General features: G+C 33.0%; 1 protein-coding gene across 1 annotated transcript in view; it reads left to right on the forward strand.

The window, feature by feature from the left end:
- The window catches only part of LOC149065463 (voltage-dependent calcium channel type A subunit alpha-1-like), a 426,448-nt gene that overhangs the window by 377,735 nt on the left and 30,924 nt on the right, over positions 1–17,789 (forward strand). The window contains exons 39-40 of the mRNA XM_089253992.1: positions 3,283–3,392; positions 9,015–9,053. Coding sequence (XP_089110118.1) covers positions 3,283–3,392; positions 9,015–9,053 — 149 coding nt within the window. The remainder of the gene's footprint in view (positions 1–3,282; positions 3,393–9,014; positions 9,054–17,789) is intronic.

Raw genomic sequence — 17,789 nt, forward strand, 5'->3', positions numbered from 1 at the left:
CCTCTCTTTCCTGCGTACGCGCTTAAGTCCCGTATATTCGGGACGACCAGCAACTTTCAGCATCTTCAATGTTTTCTTCATGTGGGTGCTTTTGTCATTCTTGTCTTTTTTTACTTTTCACGCAGTAAATGTACTATATAGGGACCATGAGAATCAGTCTGGCTAGGGACCCGCCAAAGATCCCAGTCTTGGCGCCCTGCGACAGGATGCGAGGGCCATGCCACGGCGTATTGCGATTAAGCTCTTTATGGGGGCAATACATCCAAATGAATTTTATTAATCAATTAAATTATTTTTGGGGTGAATAAATACTCAAAAGCGTATTTTTTTTTGGTGGTACTAACAACGTGATTCCGAAAAGATGCCAACAGCAACAGAAATTTCAGGGCATGTGATGATAATGTTGCCTTTCGATATAACAATAATCCCTCTACAACGATATTTTTTCTTTGTCCTCAGTCGTTATATCTAGGTTTTACTGCATTTCATTTAGCTATTGTTTATCTCTGTGTTATTAGTTATACAGTATTTTGTCAAAAATGTTTCGGCCCGGGCTCTCGAACTCGATAAGTAAAATATGGCTGATAAGTAAAATATGGCTCTCGGAGTGTAGGCTACTTGTTTCGGTTTCAATCATTATCGGTCTATTTTTTTACCTTTCTTTGCTGCATCGCCTGGAAGCTTCTTTCCCCAAGGGTCACATTCAAGAAAAGAAGAAGAGATGCTTCTGAGTTTTCCCACAGTGGGAACAAGAAAGGGCCAAAGCACCTACCCCATATGGTCTCCATATGTCACCCAGACATGCATGCCTTCGGGGCAGCTACGATTGGCATCGAGGGAGAATGATAATTGGAGATCGAGTGTCGTCGTTGACCGTGAGAAAAATACTACAAATTGTTACAAAAAAAAAGTCAAGGACAAGTCGATTGAGATTTTAAAAAAGTATTGAAATAAAATTTTGAGATTTTTTTTTACTAAACTTTTTTTGGGGGGCAATTTTTTTAATCATTAAGTGTTTTTCCGAGCCAAATATGGGAACCGTATCCACGCAAATTTTTTTTTTGGGGGGGGGGGGCTGAGCCGGTCCTTCAAAATTATTGGAGAGGCCTGGGCACGTGGGCCAGATACAAGTTTACGCCTATGGCTTGGACTTACGCCTTAGACCTTTGAAGACCGGACACACCCCGCTTCACAACTCAGAGATATTGAAGCGTACCCGGAGGACGGGTGTGTGTGTGTGGTGGATTTCTTTTTTTCATATAATCAACACTCGACAACGGCGGATCATAATATACAATAAACAATCAACTATAAAATCAACATAATCTTCTGAAGTTCTTGAGAAGTCGAGGTTCTTGGTTCTGGTTGAGAGACTCCTGAACCTTTGAAAAATTATCATTCATTTTTTATTTCTTTTTTTTAAAATCAATATTATAATTCACTTGTCGTTTATTTGATTCTATGTTCTACTCCCACCCCCAGTCAAATTTTGTTGTAAAGAGGCTCGAAAAATTTCGGCATCGGCCCTCAAGATCTGTTATGAATGGACATTTAGAATGTACTGTTTTTTCCCAATATTTTTCAAGAAAACATTGGGGGAGGGGGCTAAAAGTTATAGGTTCTCCCATATATATGTGACTCAAGCGTTTACGAAGGAGAGAGAGGATGCATTGCAATGGTTTTTTCAGTAATTACTGGGGGGGGGGGGGGCTCAGTCCCCGTAGAAAATCTATTGCGGGGGGCTCAAATGGCCTCAACCTCTAAGTTCTGGCACCTATTCTACATAGAGTGTATTTTTTTTTCGGTTTCAATATCATTGCTTTCCAATTTTCAACCCCCCCCCCCATGCATCTTTGGGCTTGTTTTCGTGACGGCGCCATGCCCCCCCTACCCCCCCGGTAGCAGTGACAAACAAGAATGACCCCTCTCCACTGAAAGTTTCTTTCATTGGGGAGGGGTGCTGTGATTTCAGCTGTGCCTTGAGGGATTGAACGGCAGGGAAGAAATGAGATAATCGTATTGTCATGGCTCATGGAACAAGAAAGCCAAAGACCATTCAAGAGTTTTTAAAAGAACTAAAATTTTGAGTAGATTGTTTCCATTAACTAATTTATAATTAGGACAACTTTTGTTTAAAATTTTTTTTTCATCATTGCAAAATGAGGAAACCATATTCATACGAATTTTTGGGGGGGGCTGAGCCGGGTCTTCAGAAATGTTGGGGGGGGGCTCGGGCCCATGGGCCGGATACAAGTTTACGCCTATGCTCTGAAACTGTATTGGTTTCACCAAAAATGGATAATAGTTCATAAAAATCAATTGACATCAGTTGAAATATAATATATGAATAAATGTAATGTACATGACCGTAAAATGTGAGGTATCTCTTTCTGGGAAATCACATAATTTTCTTGGGGAAGACACAAGAAAATCTGAGCGGTAACCTTTTTTTTTTGAAACATTGGTGTGTGCAAAACAACAACAATGATCGTTTCATTAAAAATAAAAATTAAGAAGACAAGACCAAAGATGAATCTATGACTGACACAATATTTTATTGCAAGCAAAGAAAAATATAAAACACAAATACCATTTTCTCTCTGCTCATCAAAAAAGTATATGTTTAATAATCATGATCAGTTTTTCTCATATAATTTCTGTGTTTTCATAAAATGTGTTTCTAATTTGTTTATCTAACCTTAGATGCATCAAACCATGATGCAGAGGTAAGTCTAAATATGATGATAAAATAAGACAAATTCAATATTTTTACTTATCTTGCCATTGCCAAGAAGTTTTCCATAAATCTTAGTCTTTCGCTTATCACCACTTTAAAATTGGAAAATGAATTTTTCTATCTTCTTACTCACATCAGAGAAATTGTACATTGGAAATGCTCAAATGAACAACTTGACAACTCTCCATGCTGAAACTAGTTTCTCAATATGTAGTCTATAGTAAACAAATTCAAAACTAGTGTTTATTAAAAATCAGTTATTATTTCTTCAGTTTAGCATAAAAAAAATCAGAATGATTGCACATTTAAATTGTTTTTAGTTGGCATTCCATTTTAAACATCTTTCAATGCTTATTAAAAAAATTATTTATTATTTCTATATTTTCATTCTACATGTCAGATTAAAATGTTCTATATTACATAGTTACTTCAAATATATATATATATATATATATATATATATATATATATTCTATCAATATACAAATTTAAATATAATTTTTGGAGTTTATATATCTAATCACATATATACTTTTTGTTCACAGTTTTAAGAGAAGGAAGCTTAACAATTGGAAAAATTTATGCAGGATTGCTTATGCTGGAGAACTGGAAACAAACTCGTTTTGGTAAAATACCTGGTCCAAACGCACTCTCTGTAAGTTAAAATTTTATTAAAGTTCAATTGGTTAAATTTGACCTGTTACACCATGTCATAGCATAAAAAATCAGGATATGACAGCAGCATCATATTTATTTACTTAAAGGCTCACCAGCTATATCTGCAGCATATTTTGGTAATTGTTTTATGAAAAACAAAAATGTGGTTACACATATAATTGGCAGAGTGAATCTTAGAAGAAAGGATACACAGTATGCTCTAGTTATGCATGCCATTCTAAGTAGCTCATAAAAGTCTATCAAATGATCCTTTTTCTCTTTTTTTTTGTTCAGAAAGTTTGTAGTTTTGTGGTTTCATTTGGTCTATATCTTTATGCAATGTGTTTTATGGAGATTCAGGGTTGTCTCTTATCATATCTTTGAAAATAAAAGCCTACTCAACAGTCAATAAAATAAAGCAAACTGGATATGGTCATGCTATCAATTATGACTTTCATTTTATGTCCAAACATGAACATAATACCATAGCTTTACAAAATTCTGTTTCCCTCGTTTAAGTCAAAACTTTTAAAATTAGGCATTTTTAGTTACATTTTTATATGTCAACCTGCTGCCTGGGTGCACCGCACCCCTTGCACCTTCACTTAAGCTGCTCCTGAAAATAGGGATATTACTGATAATAGGGAGGAATAATATTACTGATAATATATAGGGATTATTATATTTATGTTTCTTATGAGACAAATTTTATACATATTTTTGTGAACATTGAGCCAAGCACAGCATATCATTCTTATATTATTAATGATAGTAGTAGGCATATTATGTTTATGCCATCATAGCAAGGGCGTAGCGGGGGGGGGACTTGGGGGTCTGGTCCCCCCCCCCCGAAATGTGAGAAAATGACTGAAAAAAGGAAAAAAGATGGCCAAATCCATTGTTCTGTCACTTTGGTTCCCCCCCCCCCGAACGAAATTTCTGGCTACGCCCCTGCATCATAGGCTCTATTGACTGTAGCAAATTTGTAATAAATAACCAGTTATAATACGTAGCTAGCACATACAGATGACTGCCTGGGGTTTATTTATTGCTCTTGCTCATAGTTGCTTCCAATGAATGATCACTCTAAAGCACAAACCAAACCATACATGTTATAATTTTTCTAAACATATTATTACAAAAAATACAATCAAATAAAGTAACAAAAAGATATTATTTTAAAATTAAAATATATTCCAAAATAAATATGTCAGTTATTTTTCTTTGCCTACCCATGCTTGCCAGTTTTATCTTTATGTCATTAATCAGTTCAACCATATTTCTTTTCAAAACTTTCATGGAGGAATCCAAATTTTCAAAGAAACTATCGGGATATGGGCTAATCAGATATTTTCATAATAATCATCCTAATATTATAAGAGAGAGAATGTATTTATATCATAATAAAATATAATAATTACAATAATCTTATATAAAAAACATATGATCATTATTTTTAGATCCCTAAATTGGACTGATTCAAACTGAGTAAAATTGATAACGATCAAATTTAGGAAACATGTCCAATTTCCAAATAACAGTTCATTTCAAATGATCATACAAAGGTATTCTGATTGCTGATGACCAAAATAAAAATAGAAGCAAAGGGTCAGAAAATATATAACAAATAAAAAAATAGCACTTACCTTTGAAATAAATTATTGAAGTGCTAAAAAATTTAAACAAAGGGCTGAAACAAAGACAATATGCCAGCATACAAAGTTTAAGCTCAATCGAAAATATCACAGACTCACACGTGGGAGAGGGGGTACTCTCCTCTTAAAAAGCATATTAAAAATTTAAAATGTATTTGTAAAAAATTAAATATTGGAAGAAACATTTATATATTTCTGTAGAAATACATACATCATATGCGAGACATTGGTTTGATGCCCCTTTGGCATATGAAAAGAAGATATGATATGAAAGATAGATATGACCATGAAAAGACATAACAGAACATTTTCAATTTGGATTACGATTTGTTAGTGTCATCTTTCACAAACAACAAAATTAAAAGTTTGAAAACACAAGATTTCTATTGGTTTAAGGCAGGGGTTCTTCCTTCTGTATTCCACGAACATAATAATAATAAGAAAGAGGGAAAATATATTGTTTCCTCATCCAAGCTCACTGACCCACTGAAATCATTCCTTTCGGAAAAATAAAAAATGTTTGAGCTCATGTGATCACTCACAGGGATTTCTTTAAAGTGGGTATCAAAAAGCTTCCTCCTTTAGGGAGGGCTCCTTTCAATTTTTGTCTTTATTCTACATCACAAATTTGTTTTAAATGGGCTTGTGTAAATACCTGGACTAGTGCAACCCCAAAATTTCAGCCTAAAAATTAAATATTGTAGGTTTAACTACCTCAGGTATTCTCTAAGAATTTTATAATGTCATGGATAAACATAAATAGATATATTAGGAATTATCTTGGAGCAAAAGTTAAATTTTTCAACAGCATTTAAAAGGAAGTACCTTAACAAAATGTTGATAAAAATTTGTTGAAATCTCTTGATGCCAGAACATCACAAAAAAGTAATTGAAAATGTCATGGTTTTAATTAGCTTCAGCTTTATTATGGGAAAATTCAATAGTTTTTTAAACAGTTTTAACACATTTAATGCTTCATGAAAACAAGGCATGGTTCCTAGAATTTTTGCATTATATCTCTATCCCTTACATCTGAAGAATATTCCATTAAATCATCTATTGATTACACCTTTGCTGTGTGATCAAATTGTGATACTATTTTACTTAAATTTATCAAATCGAGTACTGTGAAGCTGTAATTTCTAAACTTTTTAAGGTTTGTATCCCATAATTCCCAAAACTGGCATGATCTTGAAGCATTTTTGTAGGTACTGAAATTGCCACTGTACATAAGTCACGAATCATTGATTTTCAGCATATGAATCAAGTTTCTGTAGCTTTTCCAACATAATCCAAATGAAAATATGAGAAAGTCACCCTTCTTGAAAATTCCAAAAACAAGGGGTGAAGGCACATTTTTTTTTATTTTGTGTTTTACATGATTTTTCCCAATAAGTATTGAAAATGTACAAAAGTAATCTGTTTTGTCCAAGAATGAAGGTTAAAGTATCAAACAGACTAGGATTAACAACTTTAACATTAAAAAAATATTAAAAATCTGCAATAATAGTGGTTAATAATATACCAAGTGGGGAAGAGATAAATTTCTTGTACAGGAAATGTGATGAGACTCCATCAGGAAATTTTTCCCAAGGCGGAAAGATGTGCAATGTGGGAAATGTAAAACAAAAATCAGGGTTTAATTTTTTCACTTATCTATAGCAATATTATTTTTGAATTGTTGTAGTTACTGCCATTGCATTTGTTGTCTAAGGTTTCAAACACAAAGTTTTCACTTTTTGTTTATAAGTACTAGTACAAAAATTATACAGGATGGTCCAGAAGTCTGAACCTGTTTTTAAAAAAATATTTAAAAAAACTGTTAAAGATGGAGCAACAAACAGCTTAAAGTATTTGAAAAAGAAGGTTTTAAAGCTTTTTTAACTTACTACAAAATTTCTACATGCATACTTTAGGTGACACAGAGGATGTCAAGCCAATATACCTTTTTTTGGTGTCTTATTTGTAACATGAATGTTACAAAGAATGGAAGTAAGGATAGAAGTAGAATGGATGGAAATAAAAAACAACTTTTGAAACCTTCTCTTTTTGATGCTTTCAACCGTTTGTCTCTATGTTTGATATTTTTATATATATCTCTTTAAATATTTTTTCAAAACAGGTCCAAACTTTTGGACTATTCAGCATTTCCCATTTTTAATCAATTAACTCACTGCATATCATTTATATAATTTTTCGTGTATACGTGGAAGCAACGTTCCCTCTAAATTTTTTTTTACCTTCTTGGACCTGATTCTTCTGTGTGTGGCAAACCAATCTGTTATATTCACCAATGGTAAATTTTGATTTTGCGTACACAGAACCACTTTCATTGTGTGCAGCTACAAACACACACAGCTCAAAGGGAACATTGCTTTGAGGGTCATTTTATATGAAAATGACTTGTACTTTTTGATTCATGAATTTATATTAGTTTCACCTAATTTTCATGAAAAAAGTATACAGTTATACTTAAGTAAAAGTATACAGTATATATATATATATATATATTATTCACATGAAATGCTTTTTTTAATCATGGAAATTTATGTTTTATCAGCAAGAACTAGGATGAATGTGACCTTATCTGCCAAATAGAAGGGGGTGATAAACGAGCCCAAGTAGAAGATAAAACACCCTACTAACCCTGTCCTATCTCAAACCATTTTCAAGTTATGGTGGATAATGGAAGAAAAATGCATCAAATCTGAAAAAAAAAAAAATTTGTGATGTTTCCGAAAGACCTACATGAAAACTAAGCACATATTTGGAAAAAGCAAAAAATCCTATAAAGTGACACCATTTACATCAAAATATCTAATCTATTGGCGAGCTACAAGCACTGAAAAATTTTCAAAGTTTGAAATCAAATTTATGCCAAATTCTGCAAACACCCTTCTAGCTACAAATGATAAAATTTACCAAAAACTTGTCCATTACAACAGCTTTTGAAAGCGCCAACAATGAACCATATCAGTGTTCTAGTTCATAAGAAATATAGCCCTTTGTTTGTAATACACTGAAATCCGCATTCGTCTCAAAGTAGATATTCAACAAAAATTCTGAATCAGGTGACAGATTTTGGTGACAAAAAATCCTAGAAGGTGATACCACCTCTATTAAGATATCTGGATTGAATGGCGAGTTACAAGAGCTGAGAGGTTGGCAAAGTGCAAAAGCAAATCATAGCCAAAATCTACTAAAATGTCTCCTTTGACAAACACTAATTTCAGTAATGTATTGCAAACAAAAGGCTAAATTTCTCCTGAACTATAACACTAATGTGGATTATTATTATTATAGGCTCTTTCAAAAGCTGTTGCAAAGGAAAAGTTTTTGGTAAATTTGACTGATTGTAGCTAGAAGGGTGTTTGTGGCATTGGCGGTTACAGAATTCAATTTTGAACTTTTTAAATATATCGGCACTTTCAGCTCACCAATAAATTCAGATATTTTGATGAAAATTATGTTACCTTGGAGGATTTTTCTGTTCTTTCCAAATATGGGCTTTTTTTGCTTCTAGGCTTTTCAGAAACTTCACGAATTTGATTTTTTTTAGTCTTGACTCATTTTTCTTCCATAATCCATTATCCGCCTTAAATCAAAAATGGTTCAAGATAGGACACAGTTGGTAGGGTGTTTTATGTTCCACTTGGGCTCGTCTATCACTCTCTTTTGTTTGGCGGATCAGGTGACGTTTACCATGTACATATACATGCACAGTTATATGAAACATGTTTTAAATTGCTATAAGTCAGTTCAAATTAATGACAATAAATCAAGAGTTGATAATTCTTAAAAACTTAATAAAATCCTTTGTTAGTCGTTCTGTTGTTACTTTTACTTTTAAGTATTCCATTATCATAGTGCAATGTTTAATTTGAATTGTTGTGGTATGAAAGTATATGTTAGATTTTTAGCTTTTGCAATGATGTTGAGATGACATGTTATTGTCTGTCTTGCAGGACAGTCCTTCCCCATCTCCTCATCCTTCTGATTCACCGGTAGTATAGTGACACTTTCAATCCTTTTACTCTTTATTTGTTTGTGCTCCTAAGTGGCATTTTTCTTGTAGCATTTAGATATGTGTGTTTTGGAGATCAGCAAAACAGAAGCTACATTTTTTCATCTTATTTCTCTGATAACTTCTTGATTTTCAAGAAAAAAATACAATTAAAATTTTTATATAATTTAAAAAGTTTGAAGTTATTTTTTCCACAGTAGAACTATTTATTCATTAAAGGGGGTAACTGATAGATTATACACTTATTCATATTCAAACTTTAATTAGACTATTTTCCCACTTCACAAAGTTATTTCACTTTAACACTATCAACTTTGACTGATTCTCCCTGAAATTTCATTCTCAAAAATAATGTTTCTACCACAAAACTCATGTTTCAACAAACATATGTATATATTTGAAAATTAAAGCACATCCAAATTTTTGGTTTATTTACTGCATTCAGGTGATTTACACTTTTTTTTGTTTGTGAGCTTTATTTTTCACAACTACTTTGAAAAAATGATGTTGAAGCTCTGTTTTGTTGGTCCTACAGTCTGAAAAGTGCTGATAAAATTTAGTAATATGCATGTTTGCATGGTAATATGGATAGAGCTAGTTTTTCATAGCTCTTATTTAGCATTTCCTCTCCAGTGTTAACCCTGGAAAACCAAAACTGAGTATAAAAAAGTTCAACTATTACAAAGTTAGTTTTTCTGATAGTTAAAAAATGCAGGCAATTTAAAAATTATCACTCCAAACTTATATATGCACCTAATAAATACATAATGTTTTGATACAAAAAAGACTGATTTATTAAGTTGAAACTGTTTCATTTTCTGCAGTATTTTGAAAAAAAATTTATCATGTAATTAACAAGAAAAATGTTTGTGGATATGCCAAAAATATTGAGAGCTCTGTTCAGTTGCTGAATAATATCAAAGATATATTTTCAAAAATATTCACAAAAGTTAAGAGATTGAATTCATTTCTTTCAGCCAGCCCACATTATTTTACAAGAAAATGTGAGTTATGAACAAATGAAGAGAGACACTGCATAAAGCAGTGTTTCCTAAAGTGGGCGATATTGCTCCCCGAGGGAGGGAAGTGATGGAACAATACACGGGAACATCAGAAGTTGTGGGTATAATATAGGACCCTATAGGTTGGATTAAGCTGGGGATGATGAGAAATAACAATTTCTGAAAATGGGGCAGTAAAACAGAAAACTTTGAGGAACTCTTGGTATGTAGCATGACTGAAACCCTCTTTTTAAGATTAGTTTTTACTATTTAATCTTAGAAATTTATATGCTATTTGAGATGCAGAATTGAATAGTGTACAACTTTTTAACAAATTTAATCAGCAAAACATGATTATTATGTTCACTATTATTGATAGATAGAATATACCTTATTTTTAGCTTCTTTAATGAAGTTTTGTATATTGTAAATTCTTTTGTGAATTCTTCACTTTGAACGACACTCTCGTGCTAATTGTTCCTCATGATATTTTTTTCTGTATGACAAAGTTTTTCAACATAAAACCTTAAATCTTTCATCGGAAGAAGATATTTTTTCAAAACTCTTTGATGTCCTAATCATGGTGATCCATATTAAAAATTTTTAGAAAGAACTTCGATAAGATTAAGAATGAAAATACTATTGTGACTAGCCTCTAGAAGATATGCTAAAAGCATAAATGTTTACTTCTAGTAAAATATAAGAATGTCTCTGAGAGAGAGTTTTTCTCTTCAAAAAAATTTAAATGTTTCTTTCACTACAAAGTAAATTTTTCAACCTCATTAAAAATTGCTTAATTTTCATGAAAATCATCATAAAAGTTTACACAGAAGCACTCATATTTAAAAGATTAATTGATTCTGAAAATTTTTTTTTTGCTTTCTGATTATAGAAAAAAAATTCATTAAGCACTGGGATGGACCGATTGGGTCCCTAAGAGCTGCAGAGTGTATGTTTTGTCCTATTGTCTTATTTTGTATGTTATTTTGCAATTAAAAAACAATGTTATTAACATCATGGAAATCTAATACAGTGGATACCGCTTACAGCGTTTTTTTAAAAAAAACTGTGGTGAAGAAATGTAGAAAGCAGGAAATCACCTTAAACGAGAAGTCTCAATGAGTATTAGTAAAATTTGGGGCCACAAAAATCAGTTGTACTTAGTGGGAAAACGTTCTAAGTGAGAATGTCATAAGCAGCATTGGGGGAGGGGGTTTGGGGTTCTAACCCCCCAAGCCAAGATTATAGTGTTTGCAGGAAAAACTGTCCTCTGGAGAAAATTCTGCATATGCCTATGATAAGCAGGATTCACTGAATCTCGAATCCAACTTCCTTATTATATAAAATGATTGAGGATTCCATTAATTCTTTCTACATTTCAAAAATATTATGCTTGTCTAAAAATCAACCAGCATGGGGTTATGTACAATGCTTGAATGTTGAATAAAGGTAGTTTTTCTTATAAGACAAATATGATACACATTACAGTCGACAATGGTCTTATATGTATTCAAAGCACCTGAGCTAAAGCGTGTTGAATGAGCTTGTTCCTAATTTTTTTTCCCATATTTGTATTTATACTCACAAGGATACTCTTGTAGGTTGACAAGTATCACTGTATTTATTTAACATGTTAGCCATTAAATATGCAAGCTACCAAAAAATGCTGATTTTCATCAAAATATTCTCTATAATAAATATTATAGGTTATAACTCTATGTAGAACATTTAGGCTGATGAGGTAGTTACATATGAATCATTTTGTTTATCAATCGGATTTTTATTTTTGTTAGAAATAACATTTTCACAAATCAGTCTGGTACATGAGACACAGACAAAATGAATAAAACCTGAAACTAACCTTGTCACTGCAAATATAAGAATAAAATGCAATTGATAAAGTAAAAAAAACACTAAAAACTTATTTTTTTTATGCTAAATTATTCTTTACACTTATATGCGTGTTACAGAATTAGGGTGCAGTAGCGCAGTCGATAAGATGCTCGCCTAAAGTACCAAAGGATGTTTAGAGGTGTCGCGAGTTTGATACCCAGTTCGTCCTTGTCAGAAAACTTTCCTGACACAGGGGTACAACAAAAAAATGGCAACTTGACCGCAGCAAAATATTGCTACGCAGTCCCCCATTGAGGGGTTAGCGCACCAACCTCTCGATGAGTATAAAAAACAAGCCTGCCGTTCAGAATCGGCAATAAATTGTAGGTCCCGGTCTAATTAGCCCTCGTGTGCAGAAAATGACCGTGGTGCGACAAAAATGATCAAAAGATCAATATTACAGAATTATGTTACTAATTCTCTTTAACACTGAAATTCACTTACAAAAAACACTATTAACAAATTTATTGCTGTTGGATGCTTCCATGAATTATTTTTAAACTGAAAAGAACACGATATGTATAAATCACAATTCATGCGCAATGTAACAGTTTGGACTTTGTAAATCAGTCTATTTTATGATATGCAAATGATAGAGATGCATTAAATTGGAAAAAACACATATAGCATTACATAATTTTTCTTCATATGAAACAACTATTGAAATTTTGATTTCTGTTTTTCTTCAAAAATTGTTCTTTAAAATACTTTTTTTATTCATTTATATATTTGTAAACATTTTCTTAATGATGTAAGAATTTAGATTTTTCAGTCAAGGATTTCAAGTATAAATCAAGTATAAATTTATCAGGTAGTTGTCAGCAAAAAAGATATGCATATTTTGTATTAAGAATTGGATTAACTTGAAAATACTTTAGCCGAAAAGATATTTTAAAGCAAGTGAACCTGAATGATTAAAATATCATTTGGAAAATAATATTTTAATTGATAAGATCTGAATTAGAAATTTAATGTGGTTTTTTTAAAGTTATTTGTAATTATACACTATTTATTAATCTTTTTACATTATTCAATTTTTTTTCTGTAAATCCCTTAAAGACATTCTATTTTTTTTAAATTTACATATGATCATATGTATTAAATCATTTGAGAAGTTGATTAAATCACAGAGGATTGAAACAAATTAATTTCTTTTGATGTGATTTTTATATGAAACAACAGTGAGAATGCATGAGAATCTAACTATACAAGCTACAGTCGATACTTGTTTTTACAAACCCGTATGAATATGAAAAACTAGTTCGTAAATTTGAAAGTTCATGAATGGGAAAGATGTTTGAAGGGATAGTATATCTTGTTTGTGCGGGACCAGAAGATCAGTTCCTAAAAATGTGCAGTTCGTAAATTAGAGGTTTGTGAAATCAAGTGTCAACTGTATTACAATTGGTATAAATTGTTGTAAATATGCACGTTTTTGAGGGGATACCATAAACTACATAAATTTAGTTCTAAATTAAGATTTTATATTTCTAGAAAATCATGCATTTTGCATACATGGTTTCTTTAAATTTTAGGCTGGGTGCATACTGGTTAGACAAGATCACTTTAGATCCAATAGTTGCTGTTCATTGATTTGATGTTCTTTTTCATGATTGGTCCAGTTTGACTTCCTTAACTAGTTAGTCTTAGAGCAGCACTATCAGCTACTGCTATCACGTGTGAAAACCATAGCTCTTTTTGGAATTTTATGGGAGTTTGATTGCAAAAGGAATCATTCTCTGAATATTCTGAATGTTTAACACAATTTTTCATGGATGAGGGCCAGAAATGAGTGATTTTCATTTCCATTGTCAGCACCTCGACGTGTAGCTTGCTGAAGAACCCATTGTTTCCTGTGTTGCCTATTGCCCGGACTTTAGCACAGCTATTAGCTACCTTGCAAAACCACTTAGAACCACTACCTTCAAAGATTGTGGAGAGATTCCGTTTCAACTGCCGATGTAGATTCAGTTGCTACTTTCATTGCAGAACTCTGGAACCTTGCTAGGTACCCCAGTAGCACAACGATATCGTTAGGATATCGACTGATACCGGTCAGATGTCAGAACGTCAAATGAATATTGAACATCGGAAAGAGGTTGGAAATTTTTATGTGTCTGTTATGGAACGATATAGTAAAAATATATTCACCTAATAAACGCCTATATAAACATCATCTTCTTTGCTCTAAAATAGTTTTGCTCTAATTTTTACAGCATTTCGTTTAGAAGGAGAATATCTTGTATGATAATTAGTCTCTTTTGAAATAATACAAATTTCCCTGTGTCGAACTATGTCAACAAATGTATGCCATTTTTACGTCAAATGGTATAAAAATATCTACATTGTTCTATACCGGTGTGTTACTTGGGTACTGTAATTATGTGCTATGCTGTCCCCGATGCTTGTGACAGGCTGCTGTGCAGCATTAACGATGAAGCCCTTCAGAAGTAGTTATTAGCCAAAAGAAATCAGACTTTTGATCTGTCCTCAGAGATAGCATTATCCATGGAGGCCGTTTCAAGAAACCCTTTTAATCTCCATGTGGACAGTGTGTCTTCAGTGGAAATTTTGATGGTGAAACACAAGAAGCAGCCTAGTAAGCAGAAGTAATAGTAGTAGTGATCACATTCAACTCGCGACAATATATATGCTTTAAAGTGGGCGTGGTACTTGCCGCACATGCTTGTTGTTGATATGCAAATTAGTCGGGAGTGTTGCCAGATTTATTTCCTGTCTCTTGCATATATATCCAATCCCAAATCATAATTGTGCCCATAATAACTTCACTGTCTAACATTTTGTTTATGAAGGATGTGACTAATTAATTGATGTGTGTTACTATTATATGACTAAAGGTATCTTGTGTAAATGTGCTTTGTCTTGTCTTGAATAATCGTGTTTTGCCTTGTCTAACTGGTTTGTGTCCAGGCTGTTTTAAATAGTTTATTCCTGAAGTGGAAATTTAATCATATCAATTAACAATCACCAGTAAACATATATTAGTTCATAAAGGCAAGTATACCTTATTGCACACGGATCATGCAATGAAAGTATTCGCAATCGGTTGTTCAGTAATTTATATGGTGTTGTGAATGATTCTTGAGCTGTTTTAACTGGACCCACCTGGAATTGGGTTTTTCCAATGAACGCAAAATAAAGAAAGGAACACAGAGGAAGTTTGTGTACCCACAAATGGATTAAAACTGCTGCAGGGGGTCATACGTTGCAAGATCGGAGTGCTAATGTATATGCACCTTAAGATATCAAGTTTTATTATGCAAATGTAGATGAATACTTTATCTGATATTTTGATTAAATTAACATTTTAAAGCTGGAAGCAAGATAAGATTTTCACCTGGCATGAGCTTTATTAAAACTTATTTTGAATTAAAAAGTATGGTTTTTAATATTGCGTAAAGATCTTTCGTCAGATGTTTTTAGTATTTTACACCATATGTCAACAGATTGCATCATATCATTGATAATAGAAATTCTATCAAACACTACTGGAAATTGAAAAAAAAACACTCAAAAGGAATTTACCTAAAAAACTTTAAATTGATGTATAATTGAAAAGGTAGTAAAATGGGAATCCTAGTTTGACAGCTAATGAAGGAATTACAACACCATCATGACATAAACCAGTTTTTCCCAACCAGGGAACTGCAAAGCCATTAGGTCCCCATGTGCATTTCTCAAGGCCTTTGTGGCTGCTCTAGAAAACCAAAATAAAACAGTAAATAAATATAAAAAGAAGCCTTGGGGGGCTCTACTAAAAATGAACAGTCGTAAAGGTAGGAACCGCTGACATAAACTATTCAAGTTAATTCAGAGTGTTAATTATCAGAGAGTTAATTTAAGTGTTAGAAAATAGAATATATATACATATATATATACGCACACATATGTATGAAAGCTATTCTTCAAATTTCAGATCATAGTTACTTTCTAAAGAAGTGCTGATGGCTGGGCATTGAAGGCCCTAAGTGTCTTTTTAGATAACAGTGGTTGAGCAATGTCATATAGTTGGACTCAGAGAAACTGATAAGATCTTTCCTTGAATCACCAACCAAGTTGTGAAAGAAATATCAATAATCTTATGATAGGGGTGTAAATGGTAAGCTGAACATGCTCACTCTCTCTCTCTGAGATGCAGATTTGAATGTCAGAAGGACATATGAATGGTAGAAATCACACATCAGAAGAGTGACTTTAACCAACCGCAGGGCCACTGTGATGTGCAAGTGATATTCTGTCATGTCAAGTGTGTCTGAAGGGACAGTGCACAATATTTTTTTCAGAAAGTGAGCTAGGAATGCTCTCCCATCAGCCTGTATATCCCCTCAACCCTTTCACCATAGAAGACAATTGCATTGGTGCTGTGAATGGAGAACACAAAGGCAGTCTGACTTTAATAATGAAATCAGTTCTGCTTAAAGACTAATGGTGGTTTTGTCATTTACTTATTGGTAAATGGCAAAGTGACCTACTGCTTTAAAAGTAAATATAAGTGATACACAGCCCCCATTAGGGATGGGCTGACAAGGCTCCGGCCCCGGAACAATTTTCACAATTTTTTTGCTTTTTCATGCTATAAATTCATCATAAAGGGGCCCCTGTGAAAGATCCCGTTCTAGGGGCGCCATGAACATGGTGCGGCAGAAATGATCAAACATGATTTTTTTTTTCTTCTATGGGATAAGATGTCTTTTTTAATTCAGCCATCATGGGGGTGGGGGGAAGGTTAGAATAGAACTTTTAAACATAGATTATACTTTTTTAATGTGCAGAATGATCCATAGATCCTTCAGAAAGTCTTTCATCAAAGAAGCTGTGAAACTGGTCAACCAAAAGAAGCTGACCAAGAGCTGAAAGGCTTTATTTTTACATTTCATTTGCCTCCACTATAGAAAATTCATTGCAAAGAAGACTACTATGACTTGATGAGGAACTTCTGAATGAAGTATGAAAATGTAGGCCAACAGGGTAGGAACTTGCCTGCAGCATATAGTCTGCAGTCTGATAACAACTTCTAGTAAGAAAGAAAGTCTGGCACAGCTTCAACTTCAAAATGCACACGAAAAACTTCGGATGAAAAAAAAATTGAAATGCTATATATAAACAAAATTTTTCCCATGTTAAAATAAGTGTATCAAAATATCTGTTATATGCAAATGGAACAGTTCTATTGCCAAAAATGAGGAAAACTTTCATTTCTTAACCTAAAAATTCCGATTTAGCTTTTTCAGCCATCTCTCGCTCAAGAATTTCAGATATCATCCGCGCTTAGCTGTGACGCTTTCATCTTCCACAGGTCAAGTTTTCACTTTCCAAAAAGTGCAAAGCAACTCTACCCCCATGGCATGAGGCAGTATTTTCGACCAACAAATGACAAAAACAATGAAACAAAGAATTAGTGAAATATACGAGAGAAATGTTGTGAATATATATTGACTGGCCAATCCACGGGCAATTTTGAAAAACTAGTTGTGATAACACAATACGAATCATAGTTGATTTAAGCGGGGTTTAGCCATCTTGAGTCGAGTTAGAGAGGTTTCCCCCCATTGAATTCGGTATTATGCCAACCATGAGAATAAGAAATGTAGAGTTATCCAGGAAGTTGAGTTACCTCATGTCGAGTTATCAAGGTTATATTGTATAAGAAAATTAAAATGAGAATTGAGACAAAAAATGAAGTTTAAAGAATTAAAAATATTGGAACAATGCAGAGAGGTCTTTCTCAAGAGGAACCATCAACATTATTCCAAAGGCAAATCACATTTCTTATGATGGTTAGCCAAAAGCAGCACAATTTA

This window comes from Pholcus phalangioides, unplaced genomic scaffold (assembly GCF_987345545.1).
Source record: "Pholcus phalangioides strain wild (caught in Gottingen) unplaced genomic scaffold, Ppha-v1.0 ptg000039l_1, whole genome shotgun sequence".
Classification (NCBI taxonomy): Eukaryota; Metazoa; Arthropoda; class Arachnida; order Araneae; family Pholcidae; genus Pholcus; species Pholcus phalangioides.